The 18,189-nt window shown below is 45.0% G+C and overlaps 1 protein-coding gene across 1 annotated transcript in view; it reads left to right on the top strand.

Annotated features, from left to right (window-relative positions):
- The first annotated feature begins 2,534 nt into the window (after positions 1–2,534).
- The window catches only part of LOC137524121 (uncharacterized), a 131,169-nt gene continuing 115,514 nt past the window's right edge, over positions 2,535–18,189 (top strand). The window contains exons 1-3 of the mRNA XM_068243656.1: positions 2,535–2,583; positions 12,709–13,038; positions 17,627–17,926. Of these exons, the coding sequence (XP_068099757.1) occupies positions 2,541–2,583; positions 12,709–13,038; positions 17,627–17,926 (673 nt within the window). The 5' untranslated portion in view covers positions 2,535–2,540. The remainder of the gene's footprint in view (positions 2,584–12,708; positions 13,039–17,626; positions 17,927–18,189) is intronic.

Below are 18,189 nucleotides of genomic sequence, written 5' to 3'. Positions count from 1 at the left end.
TGCCGCTACCTGCCCTCAGCTCGCCAGCCACAGCCTAACTGGTGGCTGCAGTGGACTTGAGAAACACGGCCGCTACTGTTATCCCAAGGAGGGGGGCTGAGCGTCAACCTGTGACCCGATTATGGGTCAGACAGACTCTGTCTTTTTTTATTTCGGTAACCTTTAAGTAGGACAGCACAATCGCAATCGCCGAGCCCTTTTCCCAGCGCTTTCAGAGCGATTTGCGCTTTGTAAAGCGCTTTTATACTATACTTTGTACTGAAGCGCAAACGCTCAGGAAATGGTGCAGGAGCCGCATTTGCGATTGGAAAGAAAGCTCATCGTTAATGTGAGAACGCTCACATAGAACAGCATTGCTCAAGCGCTTTTATGGCGATTTTAAAAATCGCCAGCACTTAAAAAAAAATCGAAAACACTCTTAGGGCTTGATTCACAAAAGAGTGCTAACTGTTAGCACGGCCGTTTTCGCGCGAACTTTTGCGCGAAACGATAACGTTTTCACGCACAAACGTGAATTTTTTCACGAAAACAATATCGATTTTGCGAGCGAAAAGTTATCGTTTGATCGCGCGCAATGCGAAAATTCGCGCGAAAAACTGCCGTGCTAACAGTTAGCACTCTTTTCTGAATCAAGCCCCATGTGTCTCTGTATTTTTTTTTTTTAAAGGCAAAGCATACAGTAAGCTAACTATTAGTACAGTTTCACAATTTTGCTGTTTTTGCAAAAATACTTAGACTTGGTAAAGGTATTTCATTCTGAAATGTATTGAAAATCTGTTCCTGGTGTGTGTCCGCCCCCCTGCTGGGCAATCACCACACTGCAGAAATCAGCATTCATACGACCCTGCGCCACGGTGTGGTGACTGAGATCTCCGTTGGTCTGCGCCTGCGCACCACGTCGCACCTCGCTCCCATCATACACATTCACTGCGCCCCCCATTGAGTTGCATTATTGCATGATCTGTGCGGTAGGCACGTTTTATGCGGTAATTCGCAGCAGACTTTGCGACGGCATTACGGTGATTTGGATACTTCCGTCACATCACGTCGACTATGCAAGTCTCCATAGATTTGTGTGACTCTCGTGATGAACTGCGGCGAGGAAAACTACCGCGGTGCGACGCAACACGTCGAGTTGCCTTCAGGTAGCCAAGAAGCGTTATCATCCTGAATCAATAATTATTATTATTAATAAAGTGTACCTGAAATTGCAAAAGAAAAAGATTTCATCCTCACTGGGGCTTCCTCCGGGAGGGGCGCGCATGCACAGAAGAGCCGACTGGCCCGACTGAGACAGATTATCTGGACTAATTGAGGTCGAACAGAAGCACTCGGGAGGACAGCGAGGGATGCATCGGTGCTCATGAAGTTGGAAGAAGCCACGGGTGAGTATAAAAAATTGTATTATGCAATCTTCGATCGACTTTATAGAGACGCTGAAGCGGAAAAAAAATATGATATAATGAATTGTATGTGTAATACGGATAATTACTAGAAGATTGGTAACAAAAAAAATTCTCATTTTTATTTTCAGTTATATAGTGTTTTTTTTATAACATTGCATCATTCTGTAATATTTGCATTTTGCACACGACTCGGCATTCTAAAAGATTTTGCAGAGAAGCCAAGTGAACTAGTACTGACATCATCTCTCTGACAGTTGAGATAACAAGCTTCAGAAGACAGAGCTCTCTGCTACTTTGAAAGTGGTGGAGCTTAATGGCTTTTTTTGCATAGATAACAACTGGAGTTTCTTAACTCTTCCTGTACTGGAAACAATATTAGACTCATATCTGCTGCTAATGTTTTATTTCTTAGCTGTACTACACATACAAATCATATCATCATTTTTTTTTTCGCTTCAGTGTCTCTTTAAAGGGACACCGTAGGGGGGTCAGGGGGAAAATGAGTTGAAGTTACCTGGGGCTTCTAATGGTCCCCCGCAGACATCCTGTGTTGGCGCAGCCACTCACCGATGCTCCGGCCCCGCCTCCGGTTCACTTCTGGAATTTCAGACTTTAAAGTCTGAAAACCCCTGCGCCTGTGTTGCCGTGTCCTCGATCCCGCTGATGTCACCAGGAGTGTATAGCATAAGCCCAGTATGGTCTGTGTCTGCACAGTACGCTCCTGGTGACATCAGCGGGATTGAGGACATGGCAACGCAGGCGCAGTGGTTTTTAGACTTTAAAGTCTGAAATACCAGACGTGAATCGGAGGCGGGGCCGGAGCATCGGTGAGTGGCTGCGCGGGCACAGGATGTCTGCGGGGGACCGTTAGAAGCCCTGGGTAAGTTCAACTCATTTTCCCCTGACCCCCCCCTACAGTGTCCCTTTAAGCTCACTTCTTCCAGTTTATAGAGTAAGTCATGTCACTAGCTGTCAGAAGGGGTCACTCACTATTCACTCTTTCCCACATCCACAGAGACATATTATATGAGTGTTGCACAAGAATGGACAAAGTCTGTCTGGTAGAGAGGCTGTTGTATAGATTAGAACAGAAAGTGAAAGTAGAATTATTTTCCACACCTGAAATGAGAAGAGATGTTCCTGGGAATCCTGCTTCTTCTTTTCCTGCCACAATCAGGTAATCATCCTTGTTTGTCTTCATATATCCTACAGAGGAGAGCAGTGTGGGGTGCAGGGAGTGCAGAGGCTGCAGGGAGTGCAGGGGACTCTGAGCTGTGACAGATCGGTGACATGACACAGTCAGTGACCTAGCTGCTGCAGCTCCTTGTCAAAGACAATCATTTCTCATTAGATCTGCTTTTAGAATGTATTCTTGCTCAGTGGTGTCGTAAAAGGGAATGCAGAGTTAGCCAGCCACTGCACCAGGGGCCCTAGACCAGAGGGGCTCTGTAAGAGTCCTCTTTTAAACAGTAGCATTGTAGTAAGAGTAATATAGATGCTGTGCACCATGGAGGCATATACTGTATATTATGCATTCATTTATTAGAGCAGCAAGTACACTACCGTAGCTTAGGAACTCTGGGCCCCAGTGCGAGTTTTACCTTGGGCCTCCTCAATACATATTGGGCCCCCTCTATACATAACAATTCATATTTAGCACCAAAACCTGCCAAGCACAGCTGCAGTGCCAGAGAGGTGTAGGCCGCAGGGGAGGGGAACAGTCTATTAGTGGTTACAACCAATCACAGCACATATAGAGGTGATCACTACCAGCTAGCACCAATAAAGAGATAGTAAAGCGGTTAAAACCCAGCCTACCCCCAGCCTACCACCCACATGTTTACATTTTACAGCGCAGGCCCCAGCATACATCTTCCACAGCACTGCATAGAGTATGTTGTCTTGTCACTAACTGTCCCTCAGAGGAGCTCACAATCTAATCCCTACCATAGGCCTATGTCTATGTATGTATTGTGTAGTGTATGTATCGTAGTCTAGGGCCAATAGGGGAAGCCAATTAACTTATCTGCTGTTGGATAAGGGAGGAAACTGGAGTGCCCGGAGTAAACCCACACCGACACGGGGATGCTCTACAAACACTGTGCAGATAGTGCCCTGGCTGGGATATGAACTGGGGACCCAGCGCTGCAAGAGGAGATTGCTAACCACAACACCACCATTCTGCCCATAAAATGCTCACTGGTAGGTTGCTTAGCTTCCAGTCTAGACTGCAGTTGTTAGTGCATGCTAGTAAAAGTCCATGTACCCACGGCAAGATTTCATCTGACAGATGTTTCAATAGACATTGTGTATTTTGAGTTTGATCATCATGATGGATCGATTTGGATCACTTTCTTCAACTTTCTGCTAAAGTCTACTTCCCCTGCATTCTTCTTCGTTAAATAATCCTATCGTTGGCAATCTATTTGCGTTCTATCGCTGTTGTCACAATCCCATTGCTAAAGATCTTTAGTATAAGGATCATGGAAACTTTGTCATCGTCACTTTCCAGCGGTTCAGACTGGCAGGGGGTACCCAGCTTAATATTCTTTGTGAAAGAACTGTGCTGCTGTCATCCTTATAGACTGGCAGGGGGTACCCAGCCTAATATTCTTTGTGAAAGAACTGTGCTGCTGTCATCCTTATAGACTGGCAGGGGGTACCCAGCTTAATATTCTTTGTGAAAGAACTGTGCTGCTGTCATCCTTATAGAGAGCCATGGAAGCTGCCAGCGTTAATGATAAATAAATAATACCTCTCCGGAGCAGTCATTTCCCAGAAGTCAGCCTTGCTACTGGAAACCCCTTCAGGCATTTGTACTCTCATTGTCCCTCCCGAACTGAAAGTAAATGCAGCACAGACATTCTTATGCTTAGAGGGGGAATTCTTAAAGCAAGTTGCCACAACACAGTGACAGCATTCTGTGATGCAAATGAGACAGCCTGTCCCATGTCAAAGAATAAATGAGAAAGGATATTCCTCTGCTTATGTGACTGTGAGACAGGGCCAGTTCTAGCTAGGGCCCCCTGACCCCACAACCGCTGCTGTACCCCGCCCCCCTGCTCTCCCTCTGGCTTGTGAACTTGTGCTACTACCCCTCCTCCCCAAGTATACATGGCCAGTGCTCCCCAGTCTTAGGTAGTCTCCTCCGGTAACAGTAAAAAAGGGCGCAGGAGGCTAGTGGACAAATCGGGCGCCGCCATTCACTCCCATAATAAATATCGTTTACTGGGCGCCGAACGGGAAAAAAGGGCGCCCGAGAATAATAACGTTTTTCAAGGGCGCCCGAAGATTTGTAATGTTTTATAACTGCTTGTGATGATTTACGTTTCCTATTTCAATAAAACATTATTTTAAATGTTATCCCTTACTGTTTGTAAAACATTATTATTCACAAAATAAAGCGATCAGTACGTAACGTAAATTGTAATATATTTTATCCCTTACTGTTTCTAAAACATTATTCTACACACAATACAGTGATCACTAAGGAGGGTCTTAGGTTTAGGCACCACCAGGGGGGTCTTAGGTTTAGGCACCATCAGGGGAGTCTTAGGTTTAGGCACCATCAGGGGGGTCTTAGGTTTAGGCACCATCAGGGGAGTCTTAGGTTTAGGCACCACCAGGGGGGTTTTAGGTTTAGGCACCACCCGGGGGGTCTTAGGTTTAGGCACCACCAGGGGGGTCTTAGGTTTAGGCACCACCAGGGGGGTCTTAGGTTTAGGCACCACCAGGGGGGTCTTAGGTTTAGGCACCACCAGGGGGGTCTTAGGTTTAGGCACCACCAGGGGGGTCTTAGGTTTAGGCACCACCAGGGGGGTCTTAGGTTTAGGCACCACCAGGGGGGTCTTAGGTTTAGGCACCAATACGGGGGTCTAGGGGTTAGGGGTAGGTACAGGGAGGGTTACTTACTAATTTTTTTTTTAAACGTTATTATACATTTCACTTTTTAAATGGAAGATTAACGTTTTCACGATTGCCGATTTCATGAGCATTATTTAATGATTTATAACTTTATAAAACCGAATATTTAAACGAAATATAGTACATTATATTTTTAAACGTTATCCATGTTTATCGTTTAAAACCCCGCGCCCTTTTTTCCCAGCGCCCCTTTTTAACGTACGCGTCTCCTACCAGTATAGATAGCCAGAAGAGTCCCTAAGGGTTAGGTATCCCCCCCCCCCCCGGTTTAGATAGCCAGATGTGCCCCCATTTTAGGTAGTCCCTGCCTCCCCCCCAATTTAGATAACTATATGTGCCCTTCCCAGGATTAGGTAGCCCCCCACGTGCATATGTGTTTAGTAGCAATAGAGTCTGTTGTAGTCCATGAGAGGGGTGTCTGACAGTGAGGTTGCATGATCAAGCTGGAAACACTAGGGGGGAGAGCCCTGCCAGCGGCTTACAATCTAAAGGGTGACGTTAGAGACAATAGTTAACTATTTAGAGCAGGGTTGTCGAACTCAATCACATAAGAGACCAGAATCTGAAATCCGGTCTTGCTCGCAGCTTTCGGTGATATGGATGGGAGTGGCAAAGACACCATGCTTTTAAAGAGTAACTGTCAGGCTGCAAAAGCTAATTTAAACCTCTATTCTCCTGTGTTAAACAGTTTAGAAGGAAGCCAAAAAGGCAATACTGAAGTTAAAAATCTCTCTTACTATGATGTGTGCTGAACAGCAAGGCTCTTTATTCCCAAGCTAGTAAGGAGGACGCAGGCCGAATAACAGATACTGCAAAGCATTCTGGGGCTGCTTCTTCTCCCTACTGCACTACCTTGGGTCATCTCCTTCATTTCCCTATCAAGCCCTAAGGCTGCTTTCTCAGTGAGAAGTTACAGGCTCATGTTACAGCAGCTTCTAACAGCAGCCAGCACTGAAAAATCACAGGGCACATGTTCCTTAGCATGAGTCCGCTATTGTTCCTAGCCACATGGCTAATTAATATTCACTGCACAGTAGTGTTGTACATTATGTTCTTTTTTGTGAGTGGAATCATCAGGAAGCAGGGAGGACATGACGACACAATTGGCTTCATAGGAGACATACAAACATGGAACCTGCCATGAGCTGTCAGGAGCATCAATCTCTGCAAATACTATATAAAAATTCTGTGAAATCCAAACGTGGACAGTGAAATGCATATGTAATGTAAGTACAGCCAATCTTTAGCTACTGATATATGTGTTTATTTTCTCTGAGACCTTATACCTAACAGCTCCTCTTTAAGCTTTTAAAGAGACTCTGTAACAAAATTTTCAGCCTTATTTCTTCTATCCTATAAGTTCCTATACCTGTTCTAATGTGGTCTGTGTTACTGCAGCCTTTTCTAGTTGCACAGTGGCTGTGTTATCTCTGTTATATGATCTAATCTTCTCTCTTCTGTCAGCTCTGTCAGATGAGGCTGGAATGTGTGGAATGTTCTGCACTGCTTGTCATTGGCAGAATCTATACACACCCTCTCCAAGCTCTGTATGAGTCGGAGACTGACTACTCTCAAGCCTACCACACTCTAGTTAGAAGCCATGCCTTTTGTTTGTAAACACTGCATAAAAATGGCAATTACAAGCCAGGATTGCAGCAGGGAGTGGCAGAAACAGCACAAAGGGGCCCAGGAGAACATAATGAATAGAATGGTATGCTTTTTATTGTAAGAATTTTAGAGTACAGATTCTCTTTAAATACTGTGTTTACCGTGAATGTGCACAGTAGATCTATACGACAGATCATAATGGGAGATGAGGAAGGTGCATGTATTTAGACATAAAACTAAAAAAATGCAATGATGGAAACTGTCTCTTAACTATTTTGCCAATCTACCAGAATATTTGTGTTAAGGGCCCGTTTCCACTTGTGCGGTGCAAATTAGTTGCGGAAAACGCGAAAACGAATTCGCATGCGGATGCGAATTCATACGCGAATTTTAAAGCAAAGTCGCGTACGTCTTCGCATATGTTAGTAAGTATGTGAATTTAACCATATCAGTTCCTGTGTGCTTTTACATTGATTTTATGCAAAAACGTACACGAATTCGTATGGAAAATTTACATAGCGAAAACGCATGCGATTTTCATAATTACATTGTATGCGAATCGCACGCCGCATTGCGCTGTGCGAATTCTGATGGCTCTGCTGTGCAGGTTTTTCCTGCACAGAAAAACACTCTGTTTTCCTGACAAGTGGAAACAGGTATTGGTTGTGCGAATCTGCGTGCAGAAAACGCATGCACATTCGCGATAGTGGAAACAGGCTAATTAACTTGTATTGGTTGTGTGAATCTGCGTGCAGAAAACGCATGCAGTTTCGCGATAGTGGCAACAGGCCCTAAAAGATAAAATGGTTCATATGATCACAAGCCCAAAAATGTAATGTGCATACATCCATCTGCAGTGGCCTGATGTCTCCATGGAAATGTCAAAGCCACCGGTCCAAACACAAATATACAGATTTGAACCTTTTGAGGGCCGAGGACCACAAAAAATGGTCTGGAGGGCCGGATTCGGGCCCCCGGGCCTTGTGTTTGATACCTGTGGATTAGAGCCACAAAATGAGTGTCAGCATATGCAGGTAGCCCAATTTTTATATGTTGCAGAGAGAACAATGGCGGCCCCCATGACACAAGGCTTCTTAATTCTGATATATGGGGTGGGGGGAGGGGTTCATGCTAGGCTACTAAGTCCTGATGTCTGTGGGGCACAGCCGGATTAGGGCCAAATGGGGCCCTAAGTAATTAGCTAATTTGGCCCCCCCCCCTCCCTCAACCACCCACAAGGGGGAGGAGCTCAAAATACAACTTATGATTAGACACAAATGAGGGGGAATTAAACAGGCTAAAATGTCTAAATACATACAGGGTGGATTTCTCTATGTTTTCAGTGGATGGCCAAATCTCTGTGCAACGGCTTGTGCGGTAGGAGGGGGGAGGGCGGACTCACAGTGACCCGCTGCTTTGCATGTCTCCAGGCTACACTCCTGCCTCTGATTAGTATTATGCAGGGCTGCAGGGAGCGTCACTCATCATCCACGCCATAGCAGCGGCTCCGCTTTGCATTACACTGGTGGTGGGTTACTGCACTGTACGGGTCCTGGCTTGATGACCTCATCAAGCCAGGACCCTTAAAGACACAGTAACCCGCCACCAGTGTAATGCAAAGCGGAGCCGCTGCTATGGCGTGGATGATGAGTGACGCTCCCTGCAGCCCTGCATAATAATAATCAGAGGCAGGAGTGTAGCCTGGAGCTATGCAAAGCAGCGGGTCACTGTGAGTCCGCCCTCCACCCTCCTACCGCACAAGCCGTTGCACAGAGATTTAGCCATCCACTGACTGACTGCGGGTGGGAGACGTTTGAGATTGAGGGCTGCTTCTCCCATCATGCTGGTGGGGCCTCTAGACTGGGGCCCCAAGCAGGTGCCTTCATTGACTGGTCGGTAATCCGGCCCTGTCTGTGGGGGATGCACTCCAGGCTACTTAACTATTTGACATTCCTGGATGTGAAACTCACGTCCAGGAAGCCATGTGCGCTCCTGCGCGTTCCCGCGGCCGATCGCGTGCACGCGCGCTCCCAGCCCGCGGTTTGTTAGCCAGTGAATCAGTGAATCGGGCAACGGTGCCCGATCACTGATTCCTCTCCCCCGCAGAAAAAGCGACAGCTTCTCTCGGAAGCTACGCCTTTTCTGCTTCCTACGTTCCCCTACGTCGCTCTAAGCGTACGTGTTACGCTTAGAGTGACGTCACTGTAAACAAACTCATGGCTGCCATCTTGTGGCCAAAAAGTAAACTACATCTAAATGTTAAAAAAAATAAGAATACACATATATTTACAAAAAAATATACAATTTCAATCCCACCCTCCCAAAAATACCACATAAAATGTTTAATTAAAAAAAAACAAAAAAAAAAAACATTGCAATAAAAAAAAACAAAAAAAAAACACAAATATTTACCTAAGGGTCTAAACTTTTTAAATATCTATGTAAAGATGAAATATTTCTATTTTTTTTATTATAAGCTTGTAAATAATGATGAATGCAAAACGGAAAAAATGCACTTTTATTTCCAAATAAAATATTGTCGCCATACATTGTGATAGGGACATAATTTAAATGGTGTAATAAACGGGACAAATGGGCATATACAATACATGGGTTTTAATTATGGAGGCATATATTATTTTAAAACTATAATTGCCGAAAAGTGAGAAATAATGATTTTTTTCAGTTTTTTTCTTATTCTTCCTTTTAAAATGCATTTACAGTAAAGGGGCTCTTAGTAAAATGTACCCCCCCCAAAGAAAGCCTAATTGGTGGCGGAAAAAACAAGATATAGATCAGTTCATTGTGATAAGTAGTAATAAAGTTATAGGCTAATGAATGGGAGGTGAACATAGCTCGGATGCATAAAGTGAAAAACGACTGAATGCGAACTGGTTAACTCTGATATCTTGGGGTGGTTCCATAGAGAGAGAAAGCACCAGCAGTTGGCACATGCAATCTATACAAAACTTTATTGTTTCAGCCACATATCAAAAAATGGTTAAAAAGCAGACAGAAAAAACTTCCTACCCGTTTCCTACTGAGCTGTGGGGTGAGGTGGGAACATGTTTTCCTACTTTTTATATGCCATACGGTTATCATATTTGCTTTTGCGCATAAGTATTATTATTCATTTATAAATTATACGTTCCCAAAAGTACACTTTTTTGCTATGAAAGCTGACTGTGCATTTTATTTATAACTGCTTTATTCATGTTCTAACGTAAGCATAAATGCTTTCTGATTGTGTGACTTTGTTTAGCTGAGCCTGCAGTGTCAGAGAAGTGTTTATTTACATTCCTCACTTGATACAATTAAATACAAGATAACATTATCTCAAGTTCGGATGCCTCCAGCCTTGCTGGCAGCGAAGCTTCTAATTCCTGTGTGTGACCCTTTGAATGCTGTTCTAGCAAAAAAAAATGCTGGTTGTATATAATATACTGTATAATCTATTAGAGCAAATAATAAATGCTGGGTTTCATTCCGCTTTAAGTATGTTGCGGGGGCACTCTGGCTGATTATGTTTTGGGGGTGCTCTATCTATTTATGGGTTTGAGAAGAGCTGCTACCTTATTATGTTGATTGGAGGAACAGTGTGTCTAATTATGTTGTTCGGAGGTACACGCTGCCTAATTATGATCAAAGATTGTAGAAGTGGTTACTGTGAAAAGCTGCACAAGGTGATAATGGCACCTGCATAGTGGTACTGATTATAAGTACCCCAGTTCTGTTTAGATGCAGTAAGTAAATTGAGCACCATAACACTTAATTACATAAAACGAACCTCCCCCTAACGAAGGCTGGTAAATGGTATGGGCTGTTGTGGAGGGTCAACAAGCATTTGATTACCTTTGAGTGGTGCTCGCCAGCCCCCATCTGTATGCAGGCCTCCATCTTTCCTGTTTGTCCTGCATCTGCTGCAGATCCCCATGCCCACAGTTTTGTTTTTTTGTTTGTTTTTTTTGAAATGTGGGTATAAGAACAAACCCTAAGTGATCATACTCACCTATGGAGAGGGAACACTCTGGAAACCATAGAGCCTCCTCAGTCCTCTCTCCATGCCCTTGTTCCCCTTCTGGTCCACATTCAAATGATGCACCACTGGGGCTTAGGAAGCCCCCAGGGATGCAGGTTCTTCCAAAGGCTGCCCTGCTAGTTGAGTAACTTCAATGGGTGGACAGGAGTAGAACAGAGGACCAGGAAGGCTCCTTTGTGTCCAGATCCCTCCCGCTACATAGGTGAGTATCTAACTATTTTTTCCCAGCCCACTTCAGGTTTACTTTAAGATAACATTATTTAAAATTAATTATTAAAACATTATATAAAAAAAAACAGTTCAGAGATTCTCATGGAATGACATCTGCTTGCTCTTACCCAGCCAGCATGAGACACTCCCCCTTTAGTCACATGGATAGAGGGGAGAGTCCATGCTCTGTCAGTGGAAGCCACGCCTCCATAGAATCTGATAGCCTATCATAGCCTGAGACTGACTGAGAGGGAGGAGAGGTAGTGGGCAGGTACTGGAGATTGGTGAGGAGGAAATGAGAAGTTGTGTATCCACGCACCAGGTATTTCCCTATTTAATTTTTTTACCCACTGAAGTGTTCTTTATAAAATGGTTTCTGCATAATTCATATAAAATAAATAAGATAATTTTCCTTTGACAGTCTTTTTCTTCTTCTTTTAAATGGTGCCTATATTTTGCCTTCTAGGAAACTTGTTGTGTCCTCTGTATGCAGGTATGCAGGGCTTCCTTTAGCCCCCCCCCCCCCCCAGGCCCTCAGGGCCGGTTCTCTCATGAAGCAAGGTGAAACATTTGCATCAGGCACAGAGACTACAGGGACGCCATGTTTGTAATGTGTGTTTACACTTACAGCATGCAGTCAGAGTAGGAGGAGAAGCGAGAGGAGAGCGAGGTGAAGAGGTCATCATTGGGGAAAAGCAGCTTGTTGTGCTGTGTGAGGAGTCTCACCGTGAGTGAGGAGGGGGAGGCAGGAGAGCAGCTGTGTTTCGTTTGACTTGCACAGCACAAGGGAGGAGGTGGCACTGCTGTCCTGACTGGGGAGGAATGGAGTGGTTGAGGGTGAGCAGTGTGTTTGTCACAGACTCCCAGCCAGCCAGTGTGCTACTGTGCTGAGCTGCATCATGTCATGTCTCAAGCTGTTTCTTATGCACCCATGCTGACTGAAGCAGAGTAAATTGTGAGGTGCTATGCAATCACTCCAAATCGGGGAGAGGGAGGGAAGGGGAATCTTCCCAAGTTTGCCTCAGACAGCAAAAAGTCTAGAACTGGCCCTGGTGTCTCCCTAGGGCCCCTGAAGAGTCTTCAGCAGAGAAGCACCTCACCTCCATCAGTTAGTGGTTCTGTGCGTTCATGTCTTCATCCACAGCTGGCTGCTCCTTCTCTGTGACCTGTGGCATAACATGCACCGGGTCATGAAGGAGACACGCCCCTATGAGGATGAAGCCACGGAGCGTGAAGCCATGTACTCACAGAGGGGCGTGCCCACCACAACACGTGAGAAGCTACTCTGCCAAAGACTCTGCACGGGCCCCGGGGAGCGCAGTAAGTTGGAGGGTGGAGGAGGGACAGGGCTCAGGGGCTTTTGGGGGAAGTTTGGTGGCATAAAGGGCCCCTCATGCTGCTTTCTAGGTTGGGTGTGTCTGTCAGGGGGTTCCCTGATTTATTTTGTCGGAGGCCTAATTGTAATTAGACCAGACCCTGTCTGAATGTGTATAATTATGGAGTGTTTTCTATCATCTGCAGGGGGCTCTCTCCTGGTGACGGCTCCTGTTACTCATCAAGTCAGGCTGGGGACAGATGTGACCATTCCCTGCTCCTTCACAGTCAATGCCCCGCCCATCAATCAGAGACAGGTGGTGATATTCTGGTATTTTCAAGGAAAGGAAATATTAAAAGTTCAGAATGGAATTGTCACTTCATCAGCTCCTCACGCATCCTACACAGGCCAAGTGGAAGAAGGAAAAGCTGACCTGTCCATTGCCAACGTCTCCATAACAGATGGCGGAATCTACAAGTGTTCCATACTGTACAGCCCAGAGAGGCGGGAGAAGGAGATTAGGCTGGATATTCAAGGTCAGTATAATAAAAATAGTTAACTGACTCTGTTACTGATTGTCAGATACGCTAGTTTAACATTTCAAAGACAACTGAAGTTAGAAGAGCATGGAGGGTGCCATATTTACTTCCTTTTAAACAATACCTGTTGCCTGGCAGCCCTGCTGGTGTATTTGGCTGCAGTTGTGTCTGAATAACACCAGAAAAAAGCATGCAGCTAATCTTGTCAGATCTGACAATAATGTCAGAAACACCTGATCTGCTGCATGCTTGTTCCGGGTCTATGGCTAAAAGTATTAGAGGCAGAGGATCAGCAGGACAGCCAGGCAACTGGTATTGCTCAAAAGGAAATAAATATGGCAGCCTCCATATCCCTCTCTATTCACTGGACTCCTAGAAGGTCTCCCATGCACATTCCTAACCCTTCTATGAATGGGTTAATTTGTCAAACAAAGACGCTCGCAGATACCTTAAAGTGGATCTAAACTCAGCACTTCCTCTCTGGTCCGGGAATCTCCAGATGGGCAATTTTTTCTTTTTCCAATTTCCATTTTTCCGATTTTCGAGGAGTATTTTATTAGTCCTTTTTGTTGTTGTTGTTGCATCAGAGAATGAAAAAAAAAATAATAGAAATACAGAAAACTGAAAATCATTTTGTGATTGGTCTAAAATTACCGTGGTGATCCAATTTTTGTTGAAAAATTCTGCTTTCTCTGATTGGTGAAATGTTTCTGAGTTCTGTGATTGGGCTAAAATGACAGAGTTGCGGTAAATCCGATTTCCCCGAAATGTCTGATTTCCATTTTATGATTTTCGATTATTTCCGATTTCCAATCTGAAATGCGGAAATGGTAATTCCGCGGAATCCAAACAAGCATCCCTACTCACAGCTCTCTGCCGGAAACATCAACAGTGCCTTCAACGCTGATTGTTCACAAAACTCAAGATTGCAAAAGTTTTTTTTTCAGCTTTCGAAGGGCTTGTTTCAAGGCTGCCTTCAGAATTTTCTGGGCCCATACTGGGCAAACCTACGGGTCCCCCCTCACTACACTCTGCCCCAATACTGATATCCTACTACAACTAAATCTAAACCTATTCTCACACTGAAGCCTTCCCTTTCCAATGCCTAACCTTAACTACCCCTCTGCCGATAACTAACACTAAATTACCCCCTCGTGCTTAACCTTAAACATCCCCCCCCCCCACACACACACACACACACACACACACACACATGCCCAACCTTCAAACCCTTCTCAATGGATGCCTAACCTAACCTTAACCCCCATACTCCAGTCACCCCTATGATGCCCTGAAGGCAGCCCTGCGAGACCTGGCTTGTTTCCACGATGGGCAGGTGCTCTGGGGCGTTCCGCGCCTGATGCAGCATTTCTGATGATGTGTGCATGGGAATCTGAAATTTGCATGCCTTGACGACGTGGTCATCCAAATTTTTATTACAAGTGTGATTTTCTTTTCCCCTCACATGTTTCCTGCATTTGATGGAAACGGCCATCCAGAAATCCCAACCTGTGGAAATAGACCTTAGGACAACAAAAGCTGTGTGGAGATGGATCCAATCACAGCTTGTGGTGTAAGCGGCCAATACTGACAATCACAGGAATCGAACAGAGGCACCAACAGGATAAAATATGCTAAAAACTATTGCTGAGGAGGCAGTGGTGGACTTACCTTCTCCAAGCAGATATGAAACTGTCAATTTTCAAAGGTTTAGATTTATTAATATACTCCAAAAAACAGTTGCAACGCGTTTCGCAGGTGTGGTCCCACTTCATCAGGCAATAGGGGATGGAGCATACAGCAACAAGTGTCTATGTCTCAGCGTAGCACCTCTGTGACTGTTTTTTGGAGTATATTATTATTAAAAAGTTTTTAGCATATTTTATCCTGTTGGCGCCTCTGTTCAATTCCTGCGAGACCTGTGTCCACCCCAGGTGGAGGGGTGATATACCCCCTTCTTTCTGATCTACAGAGAGCGACATCTTAACCTGCTGAGCGGTCTGGACGAGCTCAGCTCGTCCAACACCGCCAGAGGCTGCCGCTCAGGCCCTGCTGGGCCGATTTGCACCAAATAAAAAGCAGCACACGCAGCCGGCACTTTGCCAGCCGCGTGTGCTGCCTGATCGCCGCTGCAGCGCGGCGATCCGCCGCGTGCAGCGGCGAAAGAGGGTCCCCCCAGCCGCCCGAGCCCAGCGTAGCCGGAACAAACAGTTCCGGCCAGCGCTAAGGGCTGGATCGGAGGCGGCTGACGTCAAGACGTCGGCTGACGTCAATGACGTCACTCCGCTCGTCGCCATGGCGACGAGGGAAGCGAAACACGGAGGGCCGCTCATTGCGGCCTTCCGTGTTATCTCTTGCCGCCGGAGGCGATCGGAAGATCGCCTCCGGAGCGCCCTCTAGTGGGCTTTCATGCAGCCAACTTTCAGTTGGCTGCATGAAATAGTTTTTTTTTTATTTAAAAAAAACCCTCCCGCAGCCACCCTGGCGATTTAATCAGAACGCCAGGGTGGTTAATCCTGAGTGGGGACAAGTCCAATCTCCCCACCTGCATTTACAGTGGTTGCCTATCGGGTAACCCTGGTTTGTGAGTATCAATTTACTTACACTATCCTTCAAATCCAATACATACTACACTATATTGGGCTCTCGGTGTTTCTCTTTTTGTAATACTGACAATCAATCCATCCACTGACAAGGCACTTTATCGTTCACAGAAGCCATCATCATCATCAACAACAACAAACAACAAATTAAATTAAACTATTGTGAAAATTATAGCATTTAAAGCACATACCGTATATACAATCAGTATTTTCTTCCTGAGTAAAATCCACCATACATTACCCTTTTCCCATGTTACTGTCACTCACAGTAAGCAATAAATATCGGGCAGGTTTTGGAATAGTCCATCTCTACATGGGGGATTCTCAGCATTTCCTTTATTCTTTACAAAGGAACTTCATGGCAAGGGTCTATACAATTATACCAGCTGGCCTCCCTATTAGTTTGCACACAGTTTCAGCAGTTGGACGAAGCAACTGCAACTCAGTAAGTGCTTTTGAAAATAAAGAAAACCCCGAGAATCCCCCATTAGAGGATGGATAGGTCCAAAACCTGTCAGTTTTTAACTACCTGCTCTAAGTGACAGCGGCATAGGACAAAATACATTGATAGTGCATCTTATTCTGGATCAAATGTACATTTTATACATATGAGTTTTAATTTTACATTTTTATTTTTTTATGTGATAGTTGTCCTTTAAAGCAAGTTTTGGAAGCCAGGTGGCAGGGCCAACCCAAAACTCTCTTGATTGTTTTGCAACCAAGAAAAAGACGAGACTGGCACTAGATGCTATGGAGCAGTAGGACCTGAGGCTGTAGCAGTGTAAGAGACACGTGCACTCTTCAGCAGCAGCATAAAACATCAAAAGGAAGAGAATAGTGGCATTAAGTCTCACTAAAAACATATACCTTTATTGCAAACAAGCCAGCATAGATACTGTAGTTAGCAGTGGCGGTGGCCTCTGAGGAAGTGGGTATCCATGAAATGGCTGTCAGGCTCCACCCACCCCCACTGCTAACCACGGTTTCTGTGCTGGCTTGTCTGCAATAAAGGTATACGTTTTTCCTGAGACACAGTGCCACGCTTTTTGACGTTTTAAAACTTTGGATTGTGTGTGTTTATTTTCAACTGTCGCATTCATAGTCAGCATGTTGTAAATGCCTAAACAGAGTAAAATTTCATCATCTGAATCAAGCTGCGTACTCAACGCCTGACGGCTCCTGCGATGTCCCCTTGACGATGGTGTTAAAGCGTGAGGTCACGCAACGTAGACGGCGGCAGGAGCTACACTTCTGTGATCATGGTACTTTGCGCGGTGTTGTCAGGGATCTCAAAGATCCGATCCACCGTGTCGTCACCATCGGCGTGACTCTAGGTGACGTTCGCAATTGTGCGCCTGTACCCACCTCGCAACGTCATTTAAAAATTGCCAGGTCGTTGGGAAAATCGTCGGGAAAATCGCCAGGTGGGTTCGCAGCTTTAGAAAGGGTCAATGGAATGGTATCTTCTAGTCGATGTACATTGTCTGTTAATTTAATGAAAAATGATGCAGCTTAGAGATGTATTAATCAAAGTCATCAGCGGCTGCATGTGATTAGGCCTGAACTCTGCTGCATACTGAAAGTAACTAAATTTGCATAAGCTCAAAACTATGAGCACCTTATTAACCATTTCTAATAAGAAGCAGTGATGGATGAAGAAGACCCCCCCTCCCCTCCCCCCCCCCACCCCCTCCCCACAAAAAAAAAAGATTATTGGAAAAACAACTGATTGTAAGATTAATGAATCTTACTTCAAGTGAAAGATAGGGTATCAAATTTCAGTTTTATTGGACACTGAAAAATGATGAGTTTTCGTGGATCCCACCCACTTCTTCAGGTCGCAGTGTCTTTGGAGCGTCTCATTGGATGGTAAATCTGGAGTGATCGAAATCACCAATGTAGCCCTAGAGTAAAAAGAACATACTGTAATATATAGTATATGTAATACATTCTTTTATGTTGATATGTTGTGTATGTTACAGCTCCTCCACAGATCAACATCACAGATAATGTAGTCCTAACAAATAAGAAGAGTGTCCTGCGGAGCTCTGTCTCTGGCTTCTACCCGGTGGACATCGACATAAAATGGTTCCGGTATGGAGATATACTGGATAATGTGATAGTGGAGAAACCTCAGAGACTCCCGGATGGGACGTACAGTGTGACCAGCTCAGTGACAGTAACTGCCACCGAGGAGGACAGAGGGCGGACCTTCTCCTGTAGAGTCCAACATGAGTCTCTCACCCAACCTCTCCAGGAAGACTTCACGCTGGTGTACGGAGGTAATGCAATTGTCTCATTGAAGGTGAAAGTTTATCTGCTCGGAGTTTGTATGTTCTCCCCCCGTAGCTGCGTGGGTTTCCCCTCATGTGTGACTTTTTTCCTCTTTGCACAATTGCTTCATTTTACTGGGCATGCTCGGACCTTATTTGCACATGCATTTGTTAAATAGGTAGAGGGACCCTGTGCTGAAATGAGGGGCTGTTGGAAGAGGATCCAGGAAGCCTTGGACTATACAGAGGCTTTCCATTTCTGACGTAACTAT

The sequence above is a fragment of the Hyperolius riggenbachi genome, chromosome 7, assembly GCF_040937935.1.
Source record: "Hyperolius riggenbachi isolate aHypRig1 chromosome 7, aHypRig1.pri, whole genome shotgun sequence".
In the NCBI taxonomy this organism is placed as follows: Eukaryota; Metazoa; Chordata; class Amphibia; order Anura; family Hyperoliidae; genus Hyperolius; species Hyperolius riggenbachi.
This window is presented reverse-complemented; position numbering and strand designations above follow the sequence as displayed.